At 33.8% G+C, this 20,254-nt stretch overlaps 1 protein-coding gene across 1 annotated transcript in view; it reads right to left on the bottom strand.

Moving 5' to 3' along the window:
* Window positions 1-376: 376 nt before the first annotated feature.
* GRIK1 (glutamate ionotropic receptor kainate type subunit 1) overlaps window positions 377-20,254 on the bottom strand; it is a 212,574-nt gene continuing 192,696 nt past the window's right edge. Inside the window, exons 13-17 of the mRNA XM_087966673.1 lie at window positions 18,715-18,833; window positions 14,661-14,878; window positions 11,726-11,951; window positions 7,149-7,399; window positions 377-818 (exon numbers count right to left, since the gene is read on the bottom strand). Coding sequence (XP_087822799.1) covers window positions 663-818; window positions 7,149-7,399; window positions 11,726-11,951; window positions 14,661-14,878; window positions 18,715-18,833 — 970 coding nt within the window. The 3' untranslated portion in view covers window positions 377-662. The remainder of the gene's footprint in view (window positions 819-7,148; window positions 7,400-11,725; window positions 11,952-14,660; window positions 14,879-18,714; window positions 18,834-20,254) is intronic.

Genomic DNA, 20,254 nt, shown 5'->3' on the forward strand with positions numbered 1-20,254 from the left:
GGGTTGCCTGTGTATTTTGTGATTTTAACTATTTTTACTATTTTTGTAAACTATCCGGAGTCTGCTAGGATGGAAAGCCCTAAAAAATATAAATAATACAACAATAATTAAAGCCTATCCCAGCCTTGAGAAGAACTCAATAGGTGAATAAAAATGCTAAATCAACTCTAAACAACTGCGTGCCTGAGGAACCAACCATAATAATAACAAGTTTTGGAATCACTGAACTAATCTAATTTAAGGTACCACCAGAATGTATAAAAATGATTGCTAATGAAGCTAGGTTGGTATGTAGACATACTTGTTTGTGAAGAAAGTTTCATATAACTGAAATAAATATTTGATGATTTCTGATATGAAGAAATTGATACTCCAGTCCCCAAAAATCTTTTTTTATTTATTTATAAAGCATGTACAGCAAAGAATAGGGAAGAGCAAAGGGATCCAAAATAGGTGATATTATTCCAAAAGTAAGAATGAAATGCTTTGGGGTGATTAGTAGTCTATGAGTGATATGTGAAGACTGAATCTGTTGTATTTCCTCTGGATTAAAAAGAAGAAAATCAGATTGTGAAATAAACTAGTTGTCTTTTCATAAGTAGGCATCAAAGTTTGTTTTTGCCTTTTATCCTGATATTTCCTACAGGGAAAATTGCATTTATTCAAGCCATGGTTTCTTTTCTAAGTGTCCGTCTCTGATGACAAGTAAGGATATTTGTGAAAGATGTACGCCCTTTAGTTCTTGATCTTTTCTTTAATTTCTTCTGATGTTTGAGTGAAATTCCAAGTTCCTCCATTATGGCATTAAAAGAAAGACACTGATAAAAGATAGGAGAGAAAAATTTATTGGGGTTAACAACAGATTTCTACCATGTATTTAATAGAATTTAAACCTAGCTGTAAGCGTGACTGTCATATCTGGTGGAAGTAATTATGAATCTAATGTTGATTAATTTGGTCACTGATATCAATAAAATAACCTCCTCTTAAATAAAAATAATCATTTTGATGGGTTGCAGAAAACTCTGATACCTGATAACTATTTGATTGATTATATATTATTAACTTTTGGACCAGAAAATATAATCAGTTCTTTCTTCAGCCTTCAATAGCTCTTAACTTAGCTATGATTTTTCCACCCTGTATGAGGTGTACTATGATTAATAGACCTCAGAATGTATAGTAAAAAAATAAAATAAAACCAATATAAATTGTAAAAATTGTTTTTCTCGTGGCAGTATAGCCATGAGAAAAAGAAAAGAAAATTAACTATATAAAGATAAGAGTACTTAAGACCCAGCAACAGAATTTTAGCAGTGTGGAAAGAAGGTTTTGTTTTCTTCATTTAAATCTGTGTCATTTATACTGCAAGCCAGATTCTTGTTTCTTCGGTAAACAAATTAGGAGTCAGTTTCAAATTGCACTCATTTTAAAGAGCAATTTTGAGATATATCTGTATCTTAACAAGAGGAATAGCTGTAAATAATCAAAATCATATGTTGACTATAGTGATAGTCTTTAAACTGTAGAACTGTAGAACACCACTTTTTAAAGATCAGAGTCCTGATCAATTACTGTCTTATAAAAAAAAAGAATATACTGTAAGAAGGAAACAGAAAAAGTTGTAATTAAATAGGCCAAGTGACAAGGTTGTTCATAGCCAATAGTAAACTTGTCTTTCCCCTCTTCCATCTGTTTTATTGGAAATGACTTTTGTTGTTCCAAAAACACCTGAAGTATGGCTGTTTTTGAGGATTAGAGTAGGAAAAAAAATGCAATTTTACAGCAAGTAGGCAGGTGTATTATTACAGCAAGTAGGCAGGTCATTCATATATATATGAATAGATGATTCTCATGCAAAGTATGTTGAGTTCTATAGAGTAAATGTGTTCTCTTGAACACATTTACTCTATAGAACTCAACATACTTTGCATTCAGTAAGTCTCAAATTCAACTCCTAGCAGCTGAAAGTAGAATAAAAGAACACTCTGGAGAATTGCTGCCTGTCAGAGCAGCAAGCCATTTTTCCCTGTTTCTGTTATAAGTTCTGTGTAGAAGTCAATGTCTGCGAAAGTAGAAACCTGCATGAAGTTTTTTTTTATAAAAAATGTCATTATTCTTGATAAGGTCACCCTCTCAAGAACATTATCAACTAATGTAAAGACCAGAAATCTATTACCATCAAACAGTAAGACAAAATATTCTTAACACATAATAAGATAAAACATAGGGCCTTCAAAATATTCATATCAAGGAAATGAAAACAACAAGGAAAAACCACTTGTGCTAATACCTGTGCTTTCTTGAGAAATGAAAATTGTGGTCTGATACATCTGAAGACACAAAAGTTGGAAGTTGGAAAGGCTGACAGAAATATGCAATAAATGAGTATAGTGATCTAATGGTCAGATTGACAGGTTATAGGTATAAAACCATGCAAAAATTATTCTTCATATTTTTATTTATAGAAAATATTTTTTTAAATGTAAAAGAAGATTATGGCTTAACTATACATCTTCATTTACTTGAATAATAGTTGTATTCAGAATAGTTAAGCATGAAACCAGTGCAGAAACTCATTGTAAAAATATTAAGCATAATTTAACTTTGAGATATCAATTTAGATAAAAGGAAAAATGGCACACAGAGAATAAAAAATAATTAAATGGCTGAATGTGAAGACTAAAACAATAGCAATCACTTTGGGGATGTTATTTCATATAAACATATTAACAAATCAAGGGCCTTAATTATAATCTGAACTACCTTAAGTTATTACATTCAAATTTACACAAAAATGAGGATCTAAAGCAGAGGTGCTTTTCAGCATGTTCTGACCAATTCTGGAGAACTGGTAGTGGAAATTTTGAGTAGTTCAGAGAACCGACTGGAGTTTTTCTGACTGGAGTTTTTACAGTATCCTTCCCCTGCCACACCCACCAAGCCATGCCCACAGAACCGGTAGTAAAAAAAATTGAATCCCACCACTGATCTAAAGTTTATATCTGATCAGTTTTGTACCTAAAATGATTCTGACTGAAAGTTTGAGGGCTTCCTATCACTTAATTTCACAATGAAAACCAAGCAAAAGTTGAGTTGATTTTACAAGTTAAGCATCCTATTTACAATGCTGCTGGAATGGGCATGTTTACTTTTTTGCAAATGTACTGCATGTCCCCAACGATTGATAGCCAATCAGGCCCTGAGGCAATGAGGACTTCTGCCCTACCCCAATCATTTTGTGTCACAAGATAAAATCCCTTTCCACTTTAAAAAATAAATTTACAAGATATATTGTATTCTTGTATACAATCCACTTATCCTGCCTATTGTGGCGCCCTGTACCCAGTCCTCATTTCTTGCCTTGAGACCACGTTATTGGGAGTTAGAAAGTGAGTGAGCCAAAGATTTCCCAACTATCCACTACAACACAATCTCACATAGTGCTGCCTTTTCTGATATAATTCTCACTGTGGAAAAGTGGGAATCCCTAGTTTAAAACAAAGTACTACTAAAACATGAAGAAACTGGGAAAATGCTATAGTAGACACAAGCTATCTGTTGGGGTTCAGTTTGATTTAATGACAACTTGTCCGGAAAAGTCTTTTTTCTTAAAATATTTTTTATTTTGTTCTTTTTATGTGTTTTGACTATTCTTCCTGTTCTTTGTTCTTTTGCTAAACACACATTTTGAAAAACACATTATAGACAGCAAGAAACCATATACATTGGCCACAACATACTCAATCACTACTTGTGCCATCATAAAGTTACTTACCTAACAGCTGTGACTTTGGATTTTTAAACAACAATTTCCAAGTGCTGAGCTCCTGGCTCAGAGAAAAGAAAACTGTAGACAGTACCAAGTTATTAATGCACTCTGGCATTCTGTTAAAGATCTTACACATTGAAGCCTGATTCAAAAGTTTCCTTGGCTAGATTGTAGGGGAGGTGATATCTTAAACTGTGTTTGGAAGGCCTTATCACAAACCCAGAAACAGTAGGCTTTTGGCAAAATGAACTAAAGCAGAACAAAAGAATGGACTACAGAATAAAAATAAAGTTGGTTAGATGATTCACTATAGAGTATTTTAGTTATAGGATTAATTCTTAGCTCATCTAGTTTATTTTAATTATTCCTTATCTTACAACCGGTGTAATATATTGGATTAGATAACTATGATTTTTCCCCACGCCATTACTACATATATCTCTGAGACCATTAACAGTCAATGTTAACTGCTCCTGTTTGGAAAAGAAAGTTCTCATTAACTTATTGCTAAAGATAAAGTTACAATGTTTTTTTTTTAGATTGCCTCCAAAGGAAAAATATGATTTTAATTAATTCCATCTGGGAAGTAAAATGAAGGCAAATTATTCATATCTGAAAAAAGATGAATCATACAAAATAATCCATAGTAGTTACTGATCCCAATGGAAATATAGCTGCAAGCAGCAAGATATGTAACTGTGAACTGCTCTAAGTCACGCAGGGCCAGCACCAAGGAGCATTCCCATTAGAGCAATGGAACAAGAGTCGTATTTCTCTCCATATGGTTAAATAAATGATAAGGCTCATGCACTGCATTACAGATGAGGATTCTATCTGATTGCTATTGGCTGTTTTAAATTCAGAGAGTTTCAGAATAGCCATGTTCACTCACACTTGTTCTGCACAGAACTTTTCATTTGGGGAGTGATTTGACATTTCCATGCAAGACCTAACTACTATATTTGCACAGAAGTACAGGATGATGGCTCCTGCAGCACAATCAAAGCCCCACCATTTTACCTAATTATATCAGTACAGAGGATGGGACTTTGATCACATTGTCACAACTGATATATTTATTTCTTTTTTATAATTGTTCCTTTATTTCAATCCTGCAAACATCACTGTTCTGTTATTCTGGAAAAGAAAACAACTTATTGTCATACTATATCCATAATGTTGTACTATAGTATGCACTCTTTAAGACATTTACCTACATTTTCTCAAATGGGCTGAAGGATTTCCTGTTTTATTTATTCTTCCTAAGCTATTTCACATGCTAGGCTTCTATTGGAAATACCAACCCCAAACATTCTTGGGTACATGGAAAAATAAGTTATTTTGACCTCAGAGTTTCTGCCCCTTAATGTATGTTGTGGTCAGAATTTGCTCTCAGCTAAACACACCTTTCCTTTATGGTAACTATACAGTATGGATTGAGGGTTGTGTTCGAATCCCTTGTTCTTCCCGAATTAATTTGCCACAGTCTAACTCTGTAGATAAAGTAGTTCCAGAAGTGGAGTTGGATGGATGAGTTTGTTTACACTGTTGTCCATGAAAGAAACAAAAGGCCTTGTTGCATGCAGAAAGGAAAAGATGGAAGAAAAAGAAAAAAATAAGAATATTAACTAATTGAACAAAATTTTAAAGAGAATGACACCAAAACTTGTAAAACAGTATACTGAAACGTATCTAATAATATATAAATTCTCTAGGATACATATGCAGATTTTACTGTATTATATCAAATATGTTAATATACAGTATTAAAATTATATTTCTCATCTTTTATTAAAACTTGACTGAAGAAAAGAATTTGAATTTTTTACTTTCTTATTTTATTGGCTGACAAGAATCAATCCATTTTCTCAGGAATACATATATACAATATTTTAGTCAACTTTGCTTTAATGTTGATCTCTCTCTCTCTCTGCTTTAGACCATTAAGAGGGTAACATTGTTGTATCTCATATAATTTTGTAGCAGAGCTCTAAACCAATTTCAACATGTAAGCATAAAAATAAGAGATGACTGCAATGATAACAAGTATTTATATGGAGAAATTTGAGGGCAACCCCAGGCTTTGCATGTTGAGGGACTTCAAAAAGGCAGGACCAGGATGACTTTTCCTGGAGGTGAGGAAGAGAAGGATTAAGGGATACTTAATCTTTTGCAAACTTTAAGGCAATGTTTGCCTCTTAACTTCTCCATCTCAAAAATAATAAAAAGAGTCAAATTGGATTTAGGGTTTGCAAAGAGATTCTGCACATTACAGTATGTACCCTGTTGTAAATTATAGTGTTTTCTAGCATGGTTTGGCCAAACATGGTTGTTATATGATTAGGGGCTACATTCACGCATACTAATTCATTTTCATGCAAAAATGCACACAGGGACCCATATTATCATAGATTGTAGTACCCTTTATATTATTTATTTATTAAGTTACATATATTATATATTCCCTGCATTCTCTCACACATAAATAGAGTTCTTTTTCCATTCCACCATTCCAATGAACAAAGATGTTGAGGTTTCATTCTTTGCAACCCTCACCCTCCTAGCATCATATCACCTGGACAACAAATGAAGACTGTACATTTTCAGATCAGTCCCCTGATATGTCTCTTCCAACTTAAGTTGCAACTCCAATGTTAGAGGGAATTGCTCATTGGGAGCATCATTTGTGTGTCATCTATTTAAATTATACTTTTGCTTGCATCAGAAGTGGTTTGGGGAGTATTGGTAAGGATGATGCTTGTATCCTTTTTTACTTAGCAAGGTCATTTGTTCAATAGCAAGGTGTGGAAACCTTTGTTGAAATACCACCGTTTCTTTCCCTGTCTCTGCTTCACACAGATAATGCCAAAATATTTAAGCAGTGGAGGTTGAAAAATGCCCCAGTCGTATCCTCACTTTGACTCTTGAAATTCGGTAACTTCTTTTCAGCTGACCCTTAATTACTACCAAGTATGCTCTCCTGCAGATAAAAAGCATGAACTCTGCATTTCTTTCATTGCACTAGGCAGAAAGGCCTTATTGAGATTAACAGTATTGTTATAATGAAGCAATGACACGCTGACTTTGCTGATAGTTATAGCCTTATAGAAGTGCCCATAGCACTAGCTGGAACTTATTGTATAGGACTGATCATTGTAAAAAGACTGCTGTTGGGCAGAGTGGCTCATAAAAAGACACAAGTGGTTAATCATTGGTTATTTCACTTATCTTCTTAGTACAAAAGGCTTTAAGCCTGATCAGCAGAAGGCAGCTCTTCTGGAACTCAATAATAAGGCAAAAGTGAGTTTTGTGTGCTTGGTTGAATCCCATTCTTTTAGGTGAAGGTACCTCCCAGACTGAACTCAGCTGGACTTACCTGTTCAATGTCACTATTTTTCCTTGATTTGTAAAAAAATTCTCCAATAGCTACAAACACAGAAAGAACTAGTCCTGCTGCAAGCACTATGAAAATGCCCCCAATGTTTTCCACGCCGAGGGCACTAGCTTCTTTACTGTCCTCCTCTGGGCAGCCATTGCCTCGCCACCACTTTTCCTTCATCATGTGCAGCTTTCCTTCCTCTTGTAATTGCAGAATGGCAATGGTGATTTTGTCTCTATAAGGAGAGCCTGAAGGAAAGGAAAAGGAGTAAAATAAAATTGAATATGTCAGGATATATAGGACCATATTAAAAACAGTCACACAGGTGCAATCTTCCTACACACACTTTTTTGTTTTGTTTATTTTTTTTGTTTTTAATTTAGATTATAAATTCGGCCAACTCAACACTGATTCATGGCTGCAAGCAGTAAAATCCTTCAGGGTTGTAGTATTGAATAAGTATAGTATTGAACTGCTTCCATTTGGAATAGTGATTACAGATTTGTAATCTAGTTACAAAGGTACTTTATGCAGAAGTAAAACATAAGGTAGCCAGTTAGATATTTCAGAATTTGATCTTTATCCAAGAATCTTACAGAAACAATATTAATTATTTCTTTTCCAGAGAGACTGGTTAAAAAATGTTTTCTCACAAACAGATTGTGCATATATTGGCAAAGTCTGGGGTGGTGACTTCAAATCAATTACTGTGTAATTATTACTTTAAATATTTGAATTTGGTCTTGTAGTTCACAACAGTGCCAATATTTCCAGCTTAAGCAAGTTTTAATAGCTCAGTTTGGGCCAGATGCTTTGGCCACTTCAAAGGCACCTGAGATCCATGAATGAACATATTCTCAACATATCTTTATTAAAAGTTTGAAGATATTTTTAAAGTGGGTAGTACCAGAATAGATCAAACATAAATTTTTGAATCGCCATTAATGCCCCATAAATGGTTTCATGTTCTTAAGAAAGTTTAAATGGTATTAATGGATTTGAGATTAAAACTGATTAATAAAAATATATATTTAGATTAAATTAGACTCCCCTAAAAATAGGTTCAAACCAAGAACATCAGATTTTCTCTGTTGGAGGACTCGACTACTGGCTGAAGAATAGTGAAGTAATACATCTCTGAATAAGCAGATACGACTTCATGGTCCTGACCAAAATACCAGTAAATAGAATCTCTCTGGTTAAGGAGAGGATGGGAGATCATCCACTGGTACTCTGGATGGCTGTTTCTCTCAAAACAACTGCAGGATAGGCATTTTCTACAGGTTTGAGCACTGGACGACAAAAGAGAACCATCATGCTCTTAACCACAGAAGAGCCTTTTCAAGGTTTGCTAACCTTACTTTCTAATCGGAAATTACATGTAACTATTTTAAGGCTAATAGAGATCTTTAAAATGACAATTTGGGTGAGTTTACCTTCATCTAGATTCTAGAACATAAGAAAAATTATAAGTTTAAAAATTTAAAGTCCTTGAATTAAATGGCAAGAAGCTGAATAAGACTAAGAAAGTTATAAAAAAAATTAAGCAATCAGATGAATTTGGAATTTTAGGATTTTTGATAAAAGATTTTGGCAATAATTATTTTGAATTTTAATCATATAAATAAATAGTACTTTTGTGGGAATGAAATTATTTAGTCCATCTTAAGTAAAAACAGAAGTTTGAGATAAAGGCAAATTTGAGATTTTATGATTTCATATTTTGGACACTAGAGGGGACTACGTATTCAGGCATAAACTAAAAAAGAGGCTTGTCTTTTGTTTTTTGTCACATTGGAACAAAAATGACAAAAAATGATATGACATTTGAAATGTTTCAGGAGATATTTGAATTATGGGGACAGAAACTAGCATCTCCAATGTCAGCAATGATGCCTGCTTCTATGGATAATTGATGTGGTGGAATGTGGTCTGGATTCCCAGGAGGGAGGGACTGCATTCCTGAGGACAAAGTTTCAGCTAAGGGAGAAAGAGAGTTAAGAAGGCTCCTCCCTAGCAATTCTTAGTGTATATCTATAGTGAAACAAGTAGTTGGTGTAGTTGGCAATATTTCTGTTTACAGGTGAGGAATAATAAAGGAAACTGCTGAGAAATAATTCCATAAGTTATTCTTAGTTCCTGGGGCCTGAGAGTTTATTTCCAAAAGATGTTAAATAAGAAATGATAGATGTGAAAGAGAATGTTCTGAAAGTTTTACAGGATCAAGAACTGAAAGAAACCTCATCCAATGCAAAAATGTTATGATACAAAAGAGATGTTGAGATGTTGGAAAACTAAAAAAAAAGTGGATTACAACACAGAGATGGCAATTAAAGTGGAAATACAAATGATAAGCCAACAGTCACTATTCATCTTGATAGTGATTACTTAGTGGATTTACAAAAAAGATTTTCCTAAAGCCTTGAAGAAGACTTTGAAATGGAAAACAGAAAAAAGGAAAGGGAGCTCAAATTGTATGCCAACTTCTGAATAAATTAAATATCAAGCTTGTTAGAAGCAAAAGGAAGGAGTGCAGAGTTGGTTTGTTTGACCAAAGTTAAAATAAAATATGTTTTTATAAAACACTGTGGGAATCCTTTAAGGAGTTTTTGCTGACACCATGATTGAAATATTGATGTGCATGGATATCATTGAATCGGTCATTTGTATTTTTGTTATAGTGCTGGTTTGTTATAGCAACCAAATAGGACAGGTACAGACTTCAAAGATAGTTAGGACTGCAGGGGAAAAAATGTGCCTTCCAGCCAGCTTTCCATTCAGGACCTGCATACTGCATGAGCCAAAAGGAGAGCTGAGAAAATATCTACAGAGTACAACCCCACCCCCCCAATATCCTGAACATAAATTGTTTCAGCTCCTCCCCTCAGGATGCTACTATAAGGCATTGCATGCCAAAACAACTTTACTTTGCTGAACACCTAATTTCAGCAGCACTGTCTTATGTCTAAAGATATTTAGCCATGTAGTAGGGCTGTATTACTATTAATCTTCTCATTTTTCCTTTTACCTTCTACTATTGGTATCTTATTATTATATTACTTTGTTGTTTGTATGTACACTGAAAGTTTATGCACTGGAGACATATTCCTTGTGTGTCCAATCACACTTGGCCAATAAAGAATGTTCTGTTCTGTTCTGTTCTGTTCGATTCGATTCTACTCTATTCTATTGGAAATTATAATGATTAAAATTAGTATAAAAGTTATTATAAAGATTAATAAAGAATATTAGCATAAAAGATATAGGAAGGAGAGATATTTGCATATGCCCTTATTGGGTAGGTGGGACGATAAAGAATCACTAAGTTTGTTTCTACTTGTGATGAAGATCAAACTCACTTCTTTAAATATTTTTTCTCTTTTTTTTCTTCTTCCTCTTTTTTCCTTTCTTTTATTGCATGTTGTATTGTTTCTTTTCTTTCTGAATTTAGTTTGTACAGTTTTTTTTTTATTATTATTATTATTTTTTAATTAAAATATTTTTTAAAAAACATTTTATTTCTTGGAGATACAAAAAAATACACTGAGAATTTAGATAAGTGATCTGTCCAAATATAACTCCAGATATTGAAATTTGGCATTTGGAAATATGTGATTTATATGTCCTTCAAAAGGCATTATTTTCTACTACTGAAAAGATGAAGCAATATGTTGGTGTTTGGCATATGTAGATTTTATTATATTTTACAATAATATTTTGATTATAATGTTATATGCCACATCTTGTAAACCAGTGGGTACAAGTTCAAAATAAATTTTTGTTTTTCTTTCTTACATTTTTTTTCTTTTTTAAAAAATCATTTTTAGTTTTATGGTTTATTTAGTTTAACACTGTTATTGTTGCACACCTTGATACTGTGCTTGTTCTTTCTTAAAATAAAGAAAAAAATTAAATATATTTTAATGATTTTAAAGAACTAGTGATTATAAATAGTTGCAGTGACGATGTTTTAAACTCTTTGGAATAAATTGATTAAAACAAGTCAGGAGGTAGCATAATACTGTATGTGAACTATCTCAGAGGTGGTATTCAGCAGGTTCTGACCAGTTCTGGAGAACTGGTAGCGAAAATTTTGAGTAGTTTGGAGAACTGGCAAATACCACCTCTGACTGGCCCCACCCCCATCTATTTTCTGCCTCCCAAGTCCCAGATGATTGGCTGGGTCTTCTTTTGTTGTCCTACACAGGAGAACAGAGCTGGAAAGCAGGTTAGTGGGGTGGAGAGGGAATGGGATTTTGCAGTAACCTTCCCCCAGGAGTGTGGGGAGGGAATGGAGATTTTGCAGTATTCTTCCCCTGCCACACCCACCAAGCCATGCTTACCAAGCTACACCATGCCCACCTAGCTACACCCAGAGAACCGGTAGTAAATTTTTTTGAATCCCACCACTGAACTATCTGCATTTATTTATAGGACATAATATAATTTTTCCTGCTTCTCAAGCAGCAAAACTCTTGACACCATGTTAAATAGAATATGTTTTATATTATGAAGTATTCCAAAGTGCTTACCATCATCTAGCTACCAATAATTATATGTATCACTTTTCTTACCAATGGGAGTTCCTACACCATAACCTTTGGAATCAATGAGTCCACCAATCTGGGTGAGATTGCAGTTTCTCTGAGTGACATATTCTATACTGGTTGATTCCATCAGCAGAGCATAATCAGTAGTGAGCACCCGCTGGATGCCTATATCATTGTTCTTCACCAGAGCTGTCAGTTGCCTACTGCTCATAAATGCCCACATTTTCTCATATGTTGATATTTTGGATTTCTAAGGAGAGAAATTATAAGCAGTAGAAATTAGTACTCTTCATTCATGTTACTTGGTATGCATTCCAAGATGACACTATCCTTGATTTGGACCTCAGGAAAAAAGAACCCTGTTTCTTTAAATGATTTCTGCTAAATTTAGTTCTGTGGACACAGCATCTTTACATACAAAGAATTTGCATCAGCCAATAGATTATTCATGTGGCTTCCAATGTCCTTTTCGGGGTGTGCATTTTAGAATGCATTACATAACAAAATAGTGTTTCTTCTGCTTGACTATGGTAGATGGTATTATCTGTAAGGTTAAGTCTGCATATTTTACAGATTGTTAATTTTTTAAAAAAAGATATACAAAATATATGTGGGAGTCAGATAGATAGATAGAGTTTCATAGTGTGAAATTGTTAGTTATGTCAACAACAAACTTCATCCAAGGAGATAATAGTTTCTTTCTTTGCTGTGTCACATCAAGTGTCTGGTAGTTAAGTTGAAGCCTGACAAAAAGAAGAAAAAGGTAGATAGATAGATAGATAGATAGATAGATAGATAGATAGATAGATAGATAGATAGATAGATAGGAAGGAAGGAAGGAAGGAAGGAAGGAAGGAAGGAAGGAAGGAAGGAAGGAAGGAAAGAAGGAAGGAAATCGAAATGTGGGTTTGGAATAATGAAAGATAATATTTTTCTTTCATTGCAAGAAATCAATATATATGCTAGTTAGTCAAGCATAGGAAAAACATGTGTTTCTTTCTACAAATTTTCAAACATTAAATAAAAGTGAACAGAGAAGCATGCATAGGAAAAGACTCTAGGATGATATCAACATTCCTACCATATGTTGATGGCTATGTTTCAAGCTAGTTCCATTTACAGCATGTTATGTGAAGGAACATTCCTATCTGTTCACATTATCTTTAAATCACTTATTAATAAAAATAGCTACTTTGATTTAAGAATAGAATAATAGAAATAACTACTTCAATCTGAAATATTTTTACAAAGAAAGAAAGAAAGATCCCAAGGCAGAGAGTTGCTACTGGAATGATCAACATTTACATGCATCTTTAAATTATCACTTAATTGTAGAGTTTACTCTGCTTTAACTTTTATTATGGCATTTAATTGTTAATGTTGACTTAAATATCAAGTGCCTTTTATACAGGCAGAATGTTATAATAAGCATGTTTGTCATCATATTACCACATAGTACCATAAATCAGCAAAGCACACATGCTCAGAGAACAACATACATTTGATGGTTAAATAAGTAGTGATAAATAACAATAAGTTATTTATAAGTTATTTATAAGTTGAGAATTAAGTCTTTATCCTGAACAGCATTGCTGATAAATAAATAACCGGAAGCAAAAATCTAAGGCAGAGAGGCGACCTCTTCCCCAATAAAGCACAATATGGATTATCAGGGATATGTTAAATTCTGAAAATCTACTTGAAGTCATTCATATTATTTTTTGTTTATTATTATTGGATTCTGTATCTCTGGCTGGACTATTTACAAACTCCCTAAATCTTTGCTATTGTGCTAAAAAAGCTTTCTTTTACACAAGGTAATGGTAACATATGAGTAGTTGACAAAGAGGAAACCTGTAAATATTTGTTTTTGACCAGAAACTTTATGACCATGAAAATCAATCCTCTACTCAGATTTGAATCTCTTTTTTTCCTGAAAAGCCCATCCATCTCATTTAATTCCATGTTTAAATGAAACACCACTTTGCCAAAAGATTTTACTCAGTCTTTTCTCCCTGTCTGCATATACAAATCTCAATGCAGTGGCCGATTGCAGTCTTTTCTTATTTCCAGTTTAATGATCTTTGCATGCAATCTAAAACTAAAACCATACTAAGTAGAATATTAAATGCATATAGTACACATTTTCTTACCATTATTTGTTAATGGAATCATGAGAAACATGATCTTGTAAGAAAGAGAATTTTCTACTTAATATAAAAATACAAAACATATGCACTTTCCAAATTTTAGGCCCAGGCCCTAAGAAATATAAATGTAGAGAAAACTCTTGGTGAGTGCATATTTCTAAGTGTATTTAATATTGTGAAAACCCAGAAACAAAGAGCCATGGTGGCGTAGTGTTTAGAGTACAGTGTTTAGGCTACTTCTGCTGACTGCCTGTTGCCTGCAATTTGGCAGTTAAAATCTCACCAGGCTCAAGGTTGACTCAGCTTTCCATCCTTCTTTGGTCAGTAAAATGAGGACTCAAATTGCTGGGGGCAATCTGCTGACTCTGTAAACCACTTAGAGAGGGCTGTAAAGCACTGTAAAGCAGTATATATGTCTAAGGGCTATTGCTATTGTTATTAAAGAACTGTAGTCTAAATATAATTTAAATGTTACATTATATTGATGTGTATTTTTAGACAGCAGCTTATTTAACCTATGTTGGGCTTTTTTTTTCAAACTATAGCTTACATCCCAAATTGATATTGGCCATGCCTATTTACAGAGGTGCAAAGGAAAAAGTTGGATTTTTTTCTTGAAGGCTGAGCACTATAATTTTGAGTAAACACCTATAGTCAGAAGGATCCAACAATCAGAAATCCAATATGTATATTCAGTTTTGACTTACCCGAGTAATTTATTCTCATTGTCCAAATGTACTATTTGATATATAACACAGTATTAAAAAATCTTAACATTTCACCAACAAAAAGTTTTCATAGCAGCTTACCTTGAAAAATGTCATGGTTGATCCATCTCTAACAGCTCCATATTCTATCCTAGTTTGTTTTGCTAAATCATCTGCTGAATCAATAGGTGACTCCATCCTCTCAACCGTTAAGAAGGCAGCCAAATTAGCAGTGTAGGATGATATTATAATTAAGGTAAAAAACCACCATATTCCTCCTACTATTCTGGTGGAAAGAGCTTTTGGCATCAGCTCTGATCCTGTGTGACACCATCAAAACAATTGTATTACAATAAGATGAAAATAAATTTTAAGATCACGCTATGGAATGTTACTTTCAGAAACATGCTACATTGTGAATAAAGAACAAAAAATAGTTGATGCTATAATTTAGATGTGTAATAATAGTCTCAACAAATACGTTTTATAAGATGAATGCAGTGCTAGATGACAAACAAATAGATGTTTTTGGATTAGAACTACCTTATATTTTTTCCCTTAATGATTAACATGTCAGTTAATTGCTTTTTGAAGTAAAGCAGCTGAAGTATGATGATGGATATTCTTATCTGGAAGTACATTTTATTGATATTGCCATAATAAGTGGGACCAGAATCAGAACTTTTAATATTATGCCCTATAATATGAAGATGTATTACTTTTTCTTTACTGAATTCCTCAAAATATATAAAAAAAATAGGCAACATTAGATATTGCAAGATCAGGAAAGTAAATGGATAATTGCATATTATTTAATTCTCTTTCACCTGGGAAATATCAACATTCGTTCTGAATATTCATATTGCTTCTCCCACCCCATAATATCAAGTGAGAAATTCTTCTGTATATAAATTTGGGGAGAACCTTGTCATTTATTTATTTTCAGAAAACATCATATTGTCAATTGTTCAGTTTATTATAACTAATGAGTTACTCAAGCATCTCCAAAAATGTTCTGGTGCAATCTTCCCCAATTATCTCATATTTCCTTTGACCTTGTCTATTTTGTTAAAAGTGCATACTGTCTTAATATTATTGCAGACTAGGATTATGCAAAATGATCTGAACACAAGACACACCCTGCTCCAAGTCTGAAATATTGTGTTAGGTGCAGGAGATATGATTCAAGCATGAAATGGGGAGTTTATATCATTTGGGAAGTCTTTTGCATTCAAAATTTTAATTGGAAATTGGGCTCTGGATTTCAATACACATTTTTCAGATTTATATCTTAAAAAATGGATATTAGGCAAGAGTATAAGCAAATCAGTTTATTGAAGCTGCCATTGCTACCTTTAAATAGTCTTTCAACTTTCCTTTATTTGTTCCTCATTTCCCTGTTACATAGAATGAAAACTACCCTGCATCATGAATAACTTAAACACCATTCAAGCTGAATCTGGAGTTGTGAGATGAATTATGGGGCATGGTTTCTGATCTGTCAATAAATAATTGCAGAAAAACCTGAGCAACCCTTATCAAGGAAATAAAAAAACCCTTCAAATTTTTATTGCATTTCCAGTGATGCTTAAAAAAACATCAGTAATTAAACTTCCTCTTCTTCAAAACACCTCAGCAGGTGGTCAAACTCTTTAGACACCAACTACCATGTAAGTGTATTAACTGATCTGATTTGTTTACCAAACCTTTTTGGCACTGAGGTGCTATACCTTCTAAAACAATTATGTGGAAGGCAAGAGCAAGATTTATGGCCTTGGAAAGTATCTTTATTTGTAAACTGAATATTGTATTTTCCAAATTAGATATTGGAATATATCTAATTTGAATATTGTATTTTCCAAATTAAATATTTCAGATAAAATCTTGTGTTATGTATGGTTTAAGGCTGCATATTGTATTGATATAAGACAGTCAACCAAACATAGCTCTGTCAATATTACTGTAATAACAATAGCTGTAATAACACTGTGTTATAACATTGCAACTTGCCAAAATGATACAATTTCTGCTTCCAAGATAGATATTCTACACAGGGAGGTTCTGAAATTCTTACATTCTTTATTGCTAATTTGGAATTCCCTTTTATTTATAAGAAAAGCCCATTGATAGTGTGAAAAGAAAGAATGCATTTCATTTAGACATCTGCTTGTTGCCAACCATACAAGGTATCAGAAGATACCAAGAACAATCACTTCAGCCACAGAAAAGCTGAAACCATACCATTGGCTGACAGAATGATATTCCCCTGGTTTTGATTAAATCCAAAAGAAACAAACATCTGATTTTGAGCAGAATGCAGACTTCTTTGAAAAATGAAGGATCTGATATAATTAATCCTTACACTTTCTACATGAGCATCCTTCCGAATTCATATTATGGGGAAAGAGGACTGATACTTTTTACATACAACTCTCTTGGCATCTATTTATCTGCTAAATACAGGAAACAAATTTGTCTATTCTGTATGTGCATAGTTGTGGTATGTGCAGAAAATTGCTGTGTCTGATTTTTATGGTAAGTTGTGGAATCTGATAAGCTTATCTATTATTCTTAGCAGGTTCATCATTGATTCTAACAAGACTGCATTCATTGGAATTGGTAACTCTGCCGATTAATTTGCATGCCGAATATTGACTTGAGTAAGTATGGTATTTTTACTAAAATCTAAGGAGCATTGAATTCAAGGAAGTTATTCCCAGAGAATTGGAATTCATCATAACAGCTTTCAGGCTTAGAATAACCACTTCACTGTGGTTATACAGTATAGGCTTGTAAGCGGGGGATTTTAACTTGTTCTGTTTTCTAATTAATCTCTAATTATATTGCAAGTTCAAATAAAATTTTTATCTGTTTTAAAAATCAGGGAATGGTGGGGTAATAAATGTTACAAGTGAGTGACAGTACTTGCTGAAGACTCTCTAGTGTCTGTTTTATTTGTTTTGGCAGACATGACAGCCAATCCTGATCCAGACTTTGCTCAACCTCTGTAGAAAAGAGAAAGTCTGATGACCACAACTTATAATTTAATAAACAATGCTTTATGATTCAGCAGCTTTTGTTAACAAAAAAAAGAGCATACCAACAGGCGCAAAGGTTAAAGCCATTCATCTCTCGTTCAAACTCTTCGTGTTAATGATGCTGCCCTTATAGTCCACACGTACCACAAGTTTGTACATGGAAATATTTGCTGCAGTTTACAAATGTTTGAGCTTAGTTTTCCTTTTTAATGCTTCTTCAAAGACAAGCAGAGTCTGGTTGGGGCTGACTGTCATGTATCCAAGGTAGTGGTGACTTGCAGACACGACATCCCACAGTTTGTTGTGGATGTTGGTAAACTCCAAAAAAAGATTATTAAGAACACAAATGTAAACATAAAGCACTCTGATATATACACCTGTCCAGTAGTGAGAAATCTTACATGCTTTATTCACCAAATGACAAAAAAAACTTATTCTAATGGATGAAATTAGATTTTCTCACCCTGTGTACAATATACTTTGGTACACATATCTTCCTACATATGCCAAAAAAGCTAGATGAATATAAGAAAAAAATTGCTATATTTTTCCAGATTATAACCATGTTTTATACTAGCAAAGCTTTTTAAAATGTTGTCTATTCTTATAATTTGCTTAATGTGTGATCAGTATCAAAAGGATTCACAGTAACATAAACTTTATATAAATGTATATGTCATATGGAGGCAAAAATACATTACTTCAAGTCTCCCAGTGAATACCATACAGTATCAAAGGCATCTTATCAATTTCACAGCCAAATAGGCCCTTTGTGCAATTTCTAGAATCAACTGCAATTGTGAGCATCAAAGATTGGGTCCATTTAGAAGAGACAAACATCTTAAATATCTGCAGAGAAGTCTTAATTCTGTTTTAGTAAGTAATAGAGGTTTGACAAGTATTTTCAAATGAAGGGCCCTTTTCAGTTGGGTTCCATGATCATTCTCCCCAAATGCATTGTTGTTAAATTGCCAATACATAAATATGTGTAATTATATCTTTAGTTCCAAATTAGGCTTTCAAGTTTTTGCTATAGCTACCAATGGTGGAGTTTACCAGCACAGCAGCCCTCCATCAAACTGTGGGATATGTGCAGGAGTGAAGGGTAACCGCTGTACCTTGCTGCATGAGAGCTCCAACTCCAAACCAGAAACTATTAAGTAAAGTAAAATTGTTTTCCACCACATCTGAGTCAGGGTTGCATGGGTGGGGGTTATACCACTCGTAGGGTGTAAACCTGTGATAGTTAACAGAAAGAGTTGGTAAACATCACATAGAAATATGCCAAATACTGAACAAAATCCAAAGATTAATGAGAAAAAGAAAAAAAAAAGGAATCAATTAAGGCCATATTCATAAATATGCAATCACAGCATAAGAGACCCAAAGCAAATTTGCAGTGCAAAGCATTTTAGAATATACTTTTCAATAAAAGGACTAATTCCATTAAGTCTATTCATCTTTGGTTCATAGCCAGCAAGTCCATGCATCATGTAAAAAATAGGAAAATCACTTTTACACTACTGAAGCAGCTTCTTGGATGAGAAGTGAAACATCTTCAAAGAGAAACCAGAAAGTCCAGTGGCCTCTTGAAAAAGCACCTTTGGGACAACCATGGCCTAGATGACTGAGAATCTCCATAGACCAAGGATTGTCATTGGGAAGACACTGCTAAAAGTGAAACCAACTGCAATATATACAGATAAAGGTGTTCCAGTTCAGTGGTGGGATTCAAATTTTTTTACTACCAGTTCTGTGGGCGTGGCTTGGTGGGTACAGCAGGGGAAGGATACTGTAAAATATCCAGTCAGAGGTGGGATTTGCCGGTTCTCCGAAACACTCAAATTTTCCGCTACCGGTTCTCCAGAACTGGTCAGAACCTGCTGAATACCACCTCTGCTCCAGTTACATGTCACCTATTTCCTCTGATATGAATTATCTTCTATGTCAATGATATGTGTCTATATATTTCAAGAGCCTTCCATACAATAATAGTATTTGCCAAGTATTGGTCAGAATTTTTATGTGCGTGGGTTGGATGCATGAAAACAAATCCACAAATGGAGGTGATGTATGTGCTGTTTGCTGCACATTCATTGTAGCAGATACTTTCCTTATCCTCAACAGGTGCAGGTAAACACAAACTTGCAAGGTTTGATTGAAAATGATCAGGGGTAATTTCAAAAGGAAGGCAAGAAATAGCAAATTCTTCAGTGCATGGTTGACCTCTCAGCTGAATTTCATTTATGAGCCCACAAAGTTTATGTGAACTCTTATTGTTCATGTTTAAAAAAAACCTAACTAATAGCACTCAGAAGTACATTTTGCCCCATCTACAACTTCCTTGAATTTATATTTCTTTTGTTATCACTGGAAATTAAACAACCAGTTTCAAATCATTTATCAGGGAAAAACCTCACTCAATGATTTTTCACTATTCAATTTAGCATCATTATTTTAGAACAATTTTAACTTTATAAAATATTTTATACCACCTCTACAGTATAGAAATGGGATGGGGATGTATGAATCAGAATTCTCCTCATTTAGGCTTTATATCTTATTTAATTTTTGGAGTTCTTAAAACTTGGCTCTTGGGGAGAACGAATCGGTGCCATGCCAGATGCTACAATTCTCACTATCACTCATAATTGACCT

The sequence above is a fragment of the Notechis scutatus genome, chromosome 5, assembly GCF_049901735.1.
Source record: "Notechis scutatus isolate UNSWTSFEM ecotype Mainland chromosome 5, rNotScu1.2, whole genome shotgun sequence".
Lineage (NCBI taxonomy): Eukaryota > Metazoa > Chordata > Lepidosauria > Squamata > Elapidae > Notechis > Notechis scutatus.